General features: G+C 43.7%; 1 protein-coding gene across 14 annotated transcripts in view; it reads left to right on the top strand.

Moving 5' to 3' along the window:
* Nucleotides 1–13,497, top strand: part of PKHD1 (PKHD1 ciliary IPT domain containing fibrocystin/polyductin) — a 455,042-nt gene that overhangs the window by 35,625 nt on the left and 405,920 nt on the right. For 13 of the 14 annotated variants that reach the window (XR_012645152.1, XM_074991417.1, XM_074991418.1 and 10 more), the window contains exons 14-18: nucleotides 377–518; nucleotides 3,378–3,492; nucleotides 6,683–6,958; nucleotides 7,794–7,883; nucleotides 10,993–11,083. Coding sequence is in view for 13 of the 14 variants with exons in the window: in XM_074991417.1 (XP_074847518.1) it covers nucleotides 377–518; nucleotides 3,378–3,492; nucleotides 6,683–6,958; nucleotides 7,794–7,883; nucleotides 10,993–11,083 (714 nt within the window). In the remaining variant the exon portion in view is untranslated. Of the gene's footprint in view, nucleotides 1–376; nucleotides 519–3,377; nucleotides 3,493–3,851; nucleotides 3,963–6,682; nucleotides 6,959–7,793; nucleotides 7,884–10,992; nucleotides 11,084–13,497 lie in introns of those variants that run through there. The other variant, XM_074991422.1, reaches the window with a different exon arrangement.

Here is a 13,497-nt window from a genome sequence, read left to right as displayed (position 1 = left end):
ATTTTCCATGGGCCTTTTTTGTTCTGATACTGTTTGGTGCTCCAGGAGAATTCCCTCACTTAATGTACTGATCATCCCACCTTAAGTGGGGAATTTTGGAGGCACTATCCGCTGAAGTTTGTTGATACTTTCCTCTGTGTGCTGGAGGGGACTCTATAGATGAAGGCATTGTCTCTCAAGTTTTCTTAGCCTGGAACTAACGTTGATCCCATTAATGGGTCCCCAAACATCTCTTGTCAGAGATCATTATCCAGCAACACATAGACTATGGCCTGCAGCTTTTTCATTGTTCTGCTATTAATTCTCCTGTATACTGGACTTTCCATTAATCACTGCTGACTAGATTCTTGATTTTTTTTTCTTTTTAACTTCTCAGGAAATAGAGGGCTTCTCTTTGAAGTCTGGGATGGTGCAGCAGGTGCCGATCTAAATGAAGCAGCCCCTGGGTATAGATGGCAGATTGTTCCTAATGCCAGCACTCCAGAAAGATTTCTGTCTCAGGAACAGCAGTCATTCAGGTATTCAGTGGTCTCAAAAGGAGAGGAAAACTTGTCATCAGAGCCATCCCTAGTGTATGGCAAATCAGGACAACTGCCCTGTACTTTGGGTGGCTTCCGGGGCTGTTGTGATGGGCTGGTGTGGTCAGTCCCGGAAGTGACAGGTCAGTCCCAAAAGTGCTTCTGCTCTGAAAACTGGACCTCACCTGTGGATGGTCCTTCTTGGTATGTATCTTTAGCAGTGGAAGAAGCAGTAACAGCATGTGACAGTCCTTTATAACAGGCTTTATTGCACAACTCTGATGATTCCAATCAAAAGTTTCCTCAATACTTGAATTTCTATGACCTTTGAAGTTTTTAAAAAAATGCAGTTAAATGTTTTATCCCACATTTTTCATCTTCACTGAGTTGCCCTGCTTGGAGAACCCAGGGCAGAGTGGGGTGAGAAGAGTTTGACTTCCCAGGGCATGTTCCAGGCTCACCAGATCAGTGATTTTCTGAACTTCTTGGTTTTGCCCAGGGCTAGAGGCAGAGGTAATGAAATACCTCATGGGAGAGGAGAGCTTTTCAGGTAGGCACAGCTCAGCCAGAAGCAGAAAGTTTTGCCTCTTGAAGGGAGCTACCTCAAGTAAAAATTCTGGCCTGGCCTTGTGTGCTGAAAGGTTGGAATAGGAATGCAGGGCCAGATCCTCATCTGGTGTGAAACAGCATAGCTACAAGTTAATGGAGCAATACCCATTTCCTCCCGCTGAGGAGCTGGCCCTTGGAATTTTGCATGCATGTAGAATCATAGACTAGTAGGGTGAGAAGAAACCTCAGGAAATCATCTAGTCCAACCCCCTGCTCACAGCAGAACCAGGCTGAACTCCCCAGCTTGAACTGCCCTTTTGAGATTCATCCATTGACATTTTCACCTTCCTGTTATTTTCATAACAAAAAAGCAGTCCAGTAGCACTTTAAAGCTTTAAAGCTTTTGTGGGACAGACCCATTTCTTTAGACCATAGCCATACCAGAACAGACTCAATATTTAAGGCACAGAAAATAGTAATCAAGGTTGACAAATCAGAAAAACATAATCAAGGTGAGCAAATCAGAGAGGAGAGGGGCAGAAGGGGTGAGGGGGAGTCAAGAATTAGATTAAGCCAAGTATGCAAAAGAGCCCTTATAATGACCAAAAGATTCCCATCCCGGTTCAAACCACATGTTAATGTGTCAAATTTAGCTACGACAGATCAGGAAAGGGATCTTGGAGTTATAGTGGATAGTTCTCTGAAGACATCCACGCAGTGTGCAGCGGCAGTTAGTAAGGCAAATAGGATGTTAGGAATTATTAAAAAAGGGATCGATAATAAGACAAAAGATATCATACTTCCCCTATATAAAACTATGGTACGCCCACATCTCGAGTACTGCGTGCAGATGTGGTCTCCTCACCTCAAAAAAGATATATTGGCATTAGAAAAGGTTCAGAAAAGGGCGACTAAGATGATTAGGGGCTTGGAAAGGGTCCCATATGGGGAGAGGCTAGAGAGACTGGGACTTTTCAGTTTGGAAAAAAGGCGATTGAGGGGCGATATGATAGAGGTATATAAAATCATGAATGGTGTGGAGAAAGTGAATATAGAAAAATTATTTACCTTTTCCCATAATACAAGAACTAGGGGACACCAAATGAAATTGATGGGTAGTAGGTTCAAAACTAATAAAAGGAAATTTTTCTTCACACAGCGCACAGTCAACCTGTGGAACTCCTTGCCCGAGGAGGCTGTGAAGGCCAGGACTCTATTAGGGTTTAAAAAAGAGCTTGATAAATTTTTGCAGGTTAGGTCCATAAATGGCTATTAGCCAGGGATAAAGTATGGTGCCCTAGCCTTCAGAACAAGGGCAGGAGATGGATGGCAGGAGATAAATCACTTGATCATTGTCTTCTGTTCTCCTTCTCTGGGGCACCTGGCATTGGCCACCGTCGGCAGATGGGATGCTGGGCTCGATGGACCTTTGGTCTGACCCAGTATGGCCATTCTTATGTTCTAAATTTGAATATAAAAGAGAGTTTAGGAGCCTCTCTTTTCAAAGTGTTGTGAAAATTCCTCTTCAGTAAGATGCAAACTTTCAGGTAATTAACAGAATGGCCCACTCCATTAAAGTGGTGACTGACCAGTTTGTGGATCAGGAGTGTTTTTATGTCTGTTTTATGTCCATTAATTTTTTGGCTAAGAGAGTTTGAAGTCTGTCGAATATACAAAGCATCTGGGCATTGTTGGCACATGATGACATATATGATGTTAGTTGAGGAACATGAGAATGTGCCCATGATTCTGTGAATAACTTTGCTCACCTTGGTAATGTTTTTCTGATTTGTCAACCTTGATTACTAGTTTTGGTTCTCTGTGCCTTAAATATTGAGTCTGTTCTGGTACGGCTATGGTCTGAAGAAGTGGGTCTGTCCCATGGAAGCTCATCACCTAATAAATTATTTTGTTAGTCTTTAAAGTGCTACTGGACTGCTCTTTTGTTTTGATAGCATATAGACTAGCACAGCTTTCTCTCTTTGTTATTTTCATGTGCCTCTCCCTTAAGTTTGTGTAGGTTTCAATGTGAATGTACTTCCTACTTAGCAGTGTGGATGATCCTGCTTTAAAAAGTCAATTTTCACTTTTTTCTTGGCAATATTATGTAACATAAAGATTTTTGCCCCTTCTGAAAACTGGGTCAGGTTTTGTGTGCCTAAAATATGGGAAAGCCCTTGAATTTGAGGAGGTTTGCATGTTGTTACATAAATTTTACACTTCTCTTTCTGTTACTAAATGGGAAGGACCAGCAGTTTTTCTGGGACTTGGCAATGCTGTGTATGACATGGATTTTCTTCTGCTGCCTAGCTCACGACTACGTGGATTCTTTGTGGCACCACAGACAAATAATTACACCTTCTGGATTCAGGCAGATGGTACAGCATCCTTGCACCTAAGCCTGTCTGAAGACCCAGGAGAAAAGGTATTTGATTAGGGCAGCAAAACCAGGAAGTGCAGAATATGGAAGAGTTGCATTTATGGTAAGCAAGCACTGGGATTTCATAAAACCATAGAATCCTAGGGCTGGAAGGGACTGCAGGAGGTCATTGAGTCCAGCCCTTTGCTCAAAGCAGGATTAATCCTAACTAAATCATCCCAGCTGGGAATTAGTCAAACTGGGACTTACAAACCTCTGGGGATGGAGATTCCACCACCTCTCTAGGTAATGCATTCCAGTGCTTCACCACCCTCAAATGCAAGACTGATTCCTTGGGCCTGATTCTCCAGCTGTTGTGTTGGTTTTTCAATGTGATTACATTGTGTTGGAAGGTCACAGGAGGACCCAGAGTCAGATGGAATATTCTATATTGCACATACTTGTTCCAACTCGGACCCCAAACCTGTCTGAGTGAGCCCTGAAGTAACCATGGGTACACTTTTTTATCCAAGATGGTATGTAAATACACTTTATCTATTGCAAATCCCTCTAAACCCTTATTTAGAAGTATAAATGCCCATACAATGAATGCTAATAGCCAGGCGATGACTATTATTATATCCACCACTGTTTATTGCTTGCATCACTTTTAGTGTAAGCATGCCTGTTTTACAGCGTAAACTCCGTAAATCAAGAGCTGAATGGGGGTGGGGGAGAAGGAGGAGCTTTGACCCTGAATGCAGTCTTTAAGCATCTGGGAAGGAAAAATATAACTGTTTTGCACATAGGATTACATTCAGTAATTACATTGGTTTTGTGCAGCTGTGCGCTTATCAATCCTGGGCAAGCAGGGAGGAAGGGAAGGAATAGCACAGAAGATCAATCAATCCACAGGGATAGTGTCAGCCCCTCTTGTCCCCCTACTGGTATGGTATCTACTATCCAGACCTCTCTTTAACTCTTACATGCCCCAACACATTGCACAGATCAACAACAGTGCTGTGCAAGCAGGGTCTCCAAGCCTCAGTGGTGGGCGAGATAAGCGGGAGACTCCTGTGTTGATTGGCTTGAGAGGTGGCAGAAAATCCTGCCCCTTCTTCCTGTTACCAGTCCACCTCTGAGCTGGGGAATGGGAGTGTGACTGGAGACGGGTTCCTGGAGAGGACTTAACAACTCAAGAACAGGAAGCTGGAGGATGGGTCTAGGAAGCGGCTTGAATGTGTGTCTGCTGTAAGCATGCATGGCACATTACAGTGTTTCTCAACCTTTTTTTTTAAAATAAACTATTCCTTTAAAAATATTATAAGTACTCCCAGTACCCACAACTTTAAGACACACGCATACCTTTTCTATCAAAGCAAAAAAGCAGTCAAGTAGCACTTTAAAGACTAACAAAATAATGTATTTGGTGATGAGCTTCCATGGGACAGACCCACTTCTTCAGACCATAGCTGTACCAGAACAGACTCAATATTTAAGGCACAGAGAACCAAAACTAGTAATCAAGGTTGACAAATCAGAAAAAAATGATCAACTTAGGTTACAACATAGGACCCTTGTTCCATGCTAGAGAATGGTGATTCAGTGTCTACTAAAATCCATGGGGTAGGAGGTGGGTGGATTTTGTGGTTGGTGTGTGGCCACACCACTGAAAACCCTGTCACAGCTGGTACCTTTGTTGGCAGCAGCCTGCAGAGATGCCAAAGGCAGAATGGACCATAGAGGCTCAGTGATCCTTTTCCCTTCCAGAGGCAAGTTTAAGGCTCAACACTTGCCCATTGGCAGGTTACTATCAAGGGAAAAGCAGATGCCAGTCTCTAACTGGTCCTCCTTGGTCCCCAGTTACCTTTTGCTTTGGGCTGGAAAAGTCTCCCTCTGCCACCCTGATAGGGGAGCCGACAGACTCTGTGGGCCCCTGGGCAAAGTATGTGTGTCAGAGGCCATGTTCCATGCTACAGGAAGGGGCAGGGCTTTGGGCAGAAGGATGGGGATGGAGATAGCTGTCTTTCAGCCCTCCCCGAACTACAGGGCATCCCTCCCAGAGCCACATCCCAGAGCACAGCCCATTCTGTGCACTGAATGAGACAGGGATAAAATGGAAATTTTAGAAAGTAATCATATAATTAAATTGCTGAAGAAGTTTAACTGAAACTTTTTTAAAAAAATGCCACCCTGAGACAGACATCCAGTATGGAACATTTCAGCTTAAATGGTTTAAGTGAAAATTAGGACTTAAAATGGCATCCTTAACCCCAGGTTATGTTACCTGCATAGCCTATAATACCCCATGTAGGGAAAGGGAGTTTGCTGAGTGGTCTTGTTCCTTCTTGCAATCTTAAGGTTTGGTGCTCCTTTTAGTGTCTTTTTCCTGTTGTCACCATGAAGGGGCTCCCTCTAACAAGCACCTTGTCTGAGGTGGCCTCCGTGGTCACCTCAGATTCCATGGAACCAAAGAAAAAGGCTCCATTTCAAACCCAACGAATGAAAGATATTTGGTTTAGATTATTCTACCTGGGCTGCTGTCCATTTTCAACAGGAGTGAAAGAAGGCTCAGTAAGGTTTCTCTCACATGAAATCTAGCTCTATTAGCCTTCAAAGTAGCTTACAGATGGAGGCTAGCTGTTCCTCACAATGCCTACTTCCATTTTACAGATAAGGAACCTAAGTGAGTTATCCAAGCCCAGTGGGTGAGTGGTTATTAGGGCTGGGGTGAGATATGAGAAGTCTCTGTCTCTTGGTAATCAGCTTAGGGCTCTAGGTCCAGATCTACACTAGGGGAATAAATTGATTCTATAGATGCAATTCTAGCTGTGGCAATTGTGTAGCTAGAATCGATGTATCTGAAATTGGCTTACCTGACTCTCCTCTCCTGTTGACCTCCCTTGCTTCTCATGATAGCGAGGAGTACAGGGGACAACAGCTGACCCCAGAGAGATCAATTTTGCCCTGTCTACTTGACTTATGAAATCAAACTCTAAAAGATCGACCCTGACCAAGTCAATCTTCCATATATTATAGACAGCCCTAGCCCTAACTCTGTACTAGACAGGGACTTTACCTTACAAAAACAGGAAGGAACGCTGCAGACATTTGCTCCTAGCTGTGAATGTGATTTGCTTTCTATTTGTCACTTAAAAATACAGTCTCTCCAGCTAAAGCAGCCTGATTCATGTGTTATTTTGGAGCCAGACACTGCTGTGTAATTATCTTCTTGCTTTTGTTGGTTTGAACACAGGTGAAAGTTGCTTCGATTCCTGCGGGTGCATCCAAATGGTCTGAGCTCTGGGAGAAGAGCTGGAGCAAGAGTTGGCAGCCAAAATCCCCAAAATTTGAGCTGATGGGTGGCTCAAAGTACTACCTGGAAGTGCTGCATCATGGGAAAGCGCCAAGCCGTGGAATGCGAGTTGGAGTGCAGCTGCATAACACCTGGCTAAACCCAGAAGTGGTCAATACCTACCTCAGAGAAAGGCACGAAATCCGGGCCCGTGCTTATCGAGTTCCAGAGATACAGGTTAGGGCCACATGATCCTGTGCCCTGAATGCTTCGTAGTGCTATTTATTCCTTGTGTTTTGCAGCAAATCTGTATTGTTTTGGCCTTGTCTTCACTAGCAAAAAATAAAGGTGAGTTCTTACCTCCTGTCCATTAATGCAAGTTAACAGACGTGAGGTAAATTTCTAGTGAAGTCAATCTGGAGTTCTAACAGGAGTTAGCTGATTAGTCTTACTTCAACCTGCCGACTAGAATTTTATTATGTTAGCTATCACAAGGCAGGATCACTTCTCTTTTCCTAGCAAACGGGTTTGAAAAAACAACAAGTCCTGTGGCACCTTATAAACTAACAGATTGCTTGGAGCATTAGCTTTCATGGGCAAAACCCACTTCGTCAGATGCATGGCTGTGACGGGTGTCACCTTAGGAACTGAATCAATTGATATTAATAATCAGCTAATAAAAGGAGACTTGTAATTGGAAAAGGAGTTACTCAGTAGCTAGAAAAAACTCTTATTCTATTGTCAAAAACTCAACACTGGACATTAGGAGCCTGAAGTTCTGGTTCTAGGTCTGCCACTCTGACATTGGGCGGGTCCCTTAACCTCTCTCCCCCTATAATCTCAGAACCAAGGCTTTCAGTGTGAACTGCAACAGATCACACAGAGCAATAGGTAGTTAAAGAGACACTCGCTGTTGTCTCAAAGAGCTCAGAAGGGCAGAATACTGCTGATGTGAGGATCCAATTAACCAATGAAGATCATCTGACACTGTTAAGATTAATTAAGATCATCTAACACTGTTGTGAGTTGAATGTAGCTCACATTGTTTGTTTCCGTTTTTCCTGCCTGTCAGATGCTGACTGTGTCTGGTACAGGGCAGTTCCGTATTTCCTGGGACAATGTGTCCAGCAACATGATGGCCACAAATGCCACAGCTGATCAGGTGAGCATAGTTTGTCTCCAGGGAGCAGAACCTCACCTGGTGTAAAATGTCATAGCACCAGTAAAATCAATGGTGGCGTGATGACATATGCAAGCGAAGGATCTGGCCTGGAGATGGAGAGCTTTTGCTGTAATCCCAGGGACATTTACAGTTATTGGGAATGCTTTTCAAGAGGATATTGGTGAATCAACTCCTAGAATCTAGAAACCTCGGATCTGGTTCCACGTGCATTCAAAACAAAACACAAGCAGTGCACAGGTACATGATAATCAGAAGAGGGACTTGGAGGCCTGAGGATAGGTTCTTTTGTCACCCAAGAGCATACACCAATAGGGACCTCCCATCCCTAGAACAAGGGTTCAGAATTGGGTTCTTTGAGGCCATTGCTTTCTCTTGTGCTCATTGATAGACAAAGTAGGTGAGGTAACATCTACTGGATCAGGTTCTGTTCCTGGATGGGCCAAGCTTGGAGTTTCACATTGTTCTTCCTCAGGTCTGGAGGAAGTAAGCAAGATGAGCAAACTATAAAGTAGCAGACCGATTGTAAGCGTAAGTGGTTTGCACATGTTCAGGATTACCAGAAGCAGGGGACAAAAGGGGTAGATGCTCTAGGGCCTGGGTCTCTGGGCCGCCACCACCACTGTCACTGCTACCACGACAGCAGCAGTGGCCAGAGCCCCATGACGTTTCAGTCATTCCCAGAGCCTCACATGGCATGGTCTGGGTGTCACTGAGGGCTGACTGGAGGAGGCTAGACCTAGCCTGACCCTTTCTGTTCAAGGCTCTGCCCCTTCCAGGGGCACCAGAGCTGAGCCCCAGCCCCCAAGATTATCCAGGGCCTGGAGAAGTGTGTTGCCAGCCCTGCATATGCTGTAGGAGGGCTCTTATACACAAACCCTATCCCTTAAGTGCTCTCGTACTTTCCTGGGAGGTTTGAAAGCTTGTCCTTTCCACCAACAGACGTTGGCCCAGTAAAAGACATTACCTCACCTGCCTTATATCACTCATGTCCAGCAACCAGCAGGGCTCCAACAACACTGCAAAAAGCGTTCATAGATTCTAAGGCCAGAAGGGACCATTCGATGTAGTCTGAACCAGCCGAGCTGGACCACTTTGTATAGAAGCGAGCTGAGAACCATTGAATCAAACTATAAACCTAGTGCATAATGGAAACCGCTTCAAGCCAGAGGATGTAAAAACATCCCCAGCACCTCTAGTTCCAGCACACATGGTCTGACCTGTGTAACATGGACTGGAGACTTCCATCCCCTGGTATGATCTGTATTGAGATCCATTACTTGTGTTTGACCAACATGTATTTCCACAGAGACGTCTGGGTTTGATCTGAAGTAGGTGGCCAATGAACAACAGTTAATGCATGCTATTAACTGAAAGCAAAATGAAAGCATTACTTTTTTCATAATTTTTAAAAAATATTTTTTAATAATAGCTGGGGGGAGGCATTAGAGGTGTGTGAGTGCGTGCACAGGGGGTGGGGGATGGGAACTGAAGCCCCATTCCAGAGCTCTAGAGGCAGCAGGGCAGAGGGGCTGAAGCCCCCTAGCTCAGAGCTTCTATTTGAAAATATAGAATACATCCAAAAGTATTTAAGTAAGTGGCATTTTATTCTGGTTTAACAATGCAATTAAAATTGTGATTAATAACAATTTTTTAAGTTTCATGCTTAATCATGATTCATATTTTTAATTACTTAACAGCTCTTAATTCAAAGGCATCAAGAGATGAAGAAACTTCTGTTTCTTGGGGCTGTGCCTCTTGGTAGTTTCTTCTAGTTGTTAACCACCCCTGATTACTTTTTAAAATAAAATCTGCCTTTATTTTAATGTGAATTTGTTTGGTTTTAAAGTCCAACCTCTTGTTTCTTGTTGGCCATGTCTACAGTTGGGCAAAACTTCAAAATGACCATGCTAATGGCCAAATCAGAGAATACTAATGAAGCACAGAAATGCACATTCAGAGCCTCATGCTGCCAGCTGCGGCAATTCAAAAGTGCTGCGTTTTGCTCCTGTGTGGCTCGTCTACACAGGAGTCCTTTTCGGAAGGACCTTGCAAACATTGAAATCTGCTGATAGGTATAAGGGGATTTTGACGTTTGCAGGGTCCTTTTGAAAAGGATGCCTGTGGAGACAAGCCATGCGTGAGTGAAATGGGCTGCTTTTGAAGTGCCATAGCTGACATGCTAATGAGGCTCTGAATATTCATTTCAGCACCTCATTAGTATTCCCCAATTTGGCCATTAGCATGGCCATTTCGAAGTTTTGCCTGAGTGTAGATGTAGCCATTATGTCTTCTTATATGTATTATATATATGTACCTTCCTGGCTTGGCTGAATGTCTCATGGGAACTGTCTTTCCTAGGCTATTTCTTGTTTTGTTTGATTTTTCTCTTCTGGGCAGCCAAGAAACCCTTTGAGGATAGCTTTTTTCATGGTATTCATCACTTCTGCTTCTGATCCTAGTGGCAAAGGAAAGTGGAGTGATGCATTGAAAATAGAACATCATGGGACTTTTTAAAGTTTTGAGAGGTGTTTCAAACAGCCAGCTTTGGTTTCAGTTTTGGTCCAAAGTGGATGGTTCTTAAATATCTAAGCTGGTTCTTCCATCCCTATGCAGACTGAATCTGTTTTTGGCTCACAGAACCTGTGGATGTTTAATAGTTCCCTCCATCCCCGAGAACAATGGGAAGTACTGTCTTTTTGTCCATTCCAGCCCATGTTAGGGTTACCCTATTTGAACTTTCAAAAAAAGAGGGCACCCAGGAAAGAGTGTATCTGTATCAGTATCTACCTCACTTGTTATTAATGTACTCTATATACTATAACACATTAACACAAGGCTAGTTGGTAAATACTGATACAGATACACTCCCTGTCAGGGGTGTCCTCTTTGAATGGTCAAATACAGTAACTCTAATGTTCTACAAAAGAAGATAGATCTTTCACTTTTACTTCTTGGCTGTGGAGTAGATAAATACTGCTTCCATCACTGGCTAATGTACCTAAATAGGGTGACCACTTTATGAACATCTCAGCCTTTTCTGCTGCACAATTAACCAATAATGATCGCATTATGAATATTATTTTCATAGGTCCAAACAGTAATAGAGGAGCTTCTTTCAGTGAAATGTGAAATGGAGCCATTATCTGCTAAATTCCTTCTCCGGAATGGATTTGAGCAAGGTAATGCATTTTTAAAAAAAATTTAGTGACTCTGAAATAGCAGATTTTTGTCTTATGTACTGAACAAGATCTTTGTGTGGATTGGGGGTTTCTGTTAGTGGGTTTACATATTTTTCTCCTGGTTTATCATTAATGTGTGTTATTTACAGTGAGGGAGTTTAGGGAGCAATGAATATTGAATTGATATTAAAATCAATATTACTAATAAGTTAATTACTAATTCCTCCTTTCCCTTCCAGTCTGTTTTATTACGCAAACATAAGTGGTCTACAATATCAAACCAAGTTATATGTTTACAATATCAGGATATACAGTGATAGTTTACTATAGGGACATAGAGTTCTGTATTATTTAGGTTCTGCAGCCATGTAAGTTTATCTAGCGCCATATTTTCAGAGGTAGGTATGTACACATGCATATGTCTAATGTAATCAGGACACTAGAGCCATGTCTACACGTGCACGCTACTTCGAAGTAGTGGCACTAACTTCGAAATAGCGCCCGTCACGGCTACACGTGTTGGGCGCTATTTCGATGTTAACATCGACGTTAGGCGGCGAGACGTCGAAGCTGCTAACCCCATGAGGAGATGGGAATAGCGCCCTACTTCGATGTTCAACGTCGAAGTAGGGACCATGTAGTCGTTGCGCATCCCGCAACTTCGAAATAGCGGGGTCCGCCATGGCAGCCATCAGCTGAGGGGTTGAGAGACGCTCTCTCTCCAGCCCCTGCGGGGCTCTATGGTCACCGTGTGCAGCAGCCCTTAGCCCAGGGCTTCTGGCTGCTGCTGCTGCAGCTCGGGATCCATGCTGCATGCACAGGGTCTGCAACCAGTTGTCGGCTCTGTGGATCTTGTGCTGTTTAGTGCAACTGTGTCTGGGAGGGGCCCTTTAAGGGAGCAGCTTGCTGTTGAGTCCACCCTGTGACCCTGTCTGCAGCTGTGCCTGGCACCCTTATTTCGATGTGTGCTACTTTGGCGTGTAGACGTTCCCTTGCAGCGCCTATTTCGATGTGGTGCTGCGCAACGTCGATGTTGAACATCGACGTTGCCAGCCCTGGAGAACATGTAGACGTTATTCATCGAAATAGGCTACTTCGATGTTGCCACATCGAAATAGGCTACTTCGATGTAGGCTTCACATGTAGACATAGCCTAGGTGGGGAGGGCTCTGATTTACTACAGAGAATTCCTTTCCAGGTGTCTGGCTGGTGCCTCTTTCTCACAAGCTCAGGGTTCTGGGACTGAGAAGGAATTTCCCCTTGGGTCAGACTGGCAGAGACTCTGGGGAGTTTTTGCCTTCCTTTGCACACCTGGGTCTCTTGCAGGTTTAAACTAGTGCAAATGGTGCTTTTTTTGAAATGTGAATTCTTTAAACTATGATTTGTGGACTTCTGTAACTCAGCCGCAGCTTAGGGGACTATTGCAGAAGTGGGTGGGCAAGGTTCTGTGGTCTGCAGTGTGCAGGAGGTCATACTAGGTAATCATTCTTTTGGGCAGTGTTGAGGCCACACATGGAGTTTTGTCTCCAGTTTTGGGCCACCCATTAGAGAAAGGATGTGGACACATGGGAGAGATTCCAGCAAATGGCAACAAAAATGACTAGCTGGCTGGGCCATGTGACTTGTGAGGAGAAGCTGAGGGATATGGGTTTATTTAAGCTACAGAAGAGAAGAATGAGGAGTGAGGAGGGATGATTTGATAGCAGCCTTCAGCCACCTGAAGCAGGATTCCAAAGAGGATGGAGCAAGGCTGTGATGACAGTACTAGGAGCAATTGTCTCAAGTTGCAGTGGGAGAGGCCTAGGTTAGATATTAGGAAAAAAAAACCTATTTCACCAGGAGCGTGGAGAAGCACTGAAATGGGTTACCTAGGAAGGTGATGGCATCTCCATCCTTAGAGGTGTTTAAGACCAAGCTTCACAAATTCCTGGCTGGGATGATTTACTTGGATTTGGTCCTACTTGGAGAAGAGGGATGGATTAGATGACCTTCTGAAGTCTCTTCTAACCCTAATCTTCTCTGATTCTATAATCATGATGGTCCCTTCTGACCTTAGTGTACAAGTCTGAGATACTTGTTATATTAATTTAGATAGAATAAATGAGCCCAAAGGATTAAGGTGTTAACATGACTCTGCCACTGTCTAGTAGGAAATAGTTTTTAATGAGATTTGGCATGCGGAGACATCACCTGGCATTATACCATGACAGACACGCCATTGTTTTAACCCTTTTTAAAGATACAGAAAGGAAGAAAACCACTACAGCATTTGAAATGTGAAGCACTAAGTAAGGCTTTCATTTTAACAATATCCCTTCTTTTCCCTGTCAGCTGGAGAAAAGGTTTAAAAGAAGAAATTCCTTTTGAGAGTCTCTTAGGTGGTATTTCAGAGGGCAACAACTGTGCTTTTAAGG

The sequence above is a fragment of the Carettochelys insculpta genome, chromosome 3 (assembly GCF_033958435.1).
Source record: "Carettochelys insculpta isolate YL-2023 chromosome 3, ASM3395843v1, whole genome shotgun sequence".
Lineage (NCBI taxonomy): Eukaryota > Metazoa > Chordata > Testudines > Carettochelyidae > Carettochelys > Carettochelys insculpta.
The sequence above is the reverse complement of the archived record's forward strand: the minus strand, read 5'-3'. Positions and strand labels throughout refer to the sequence as shown.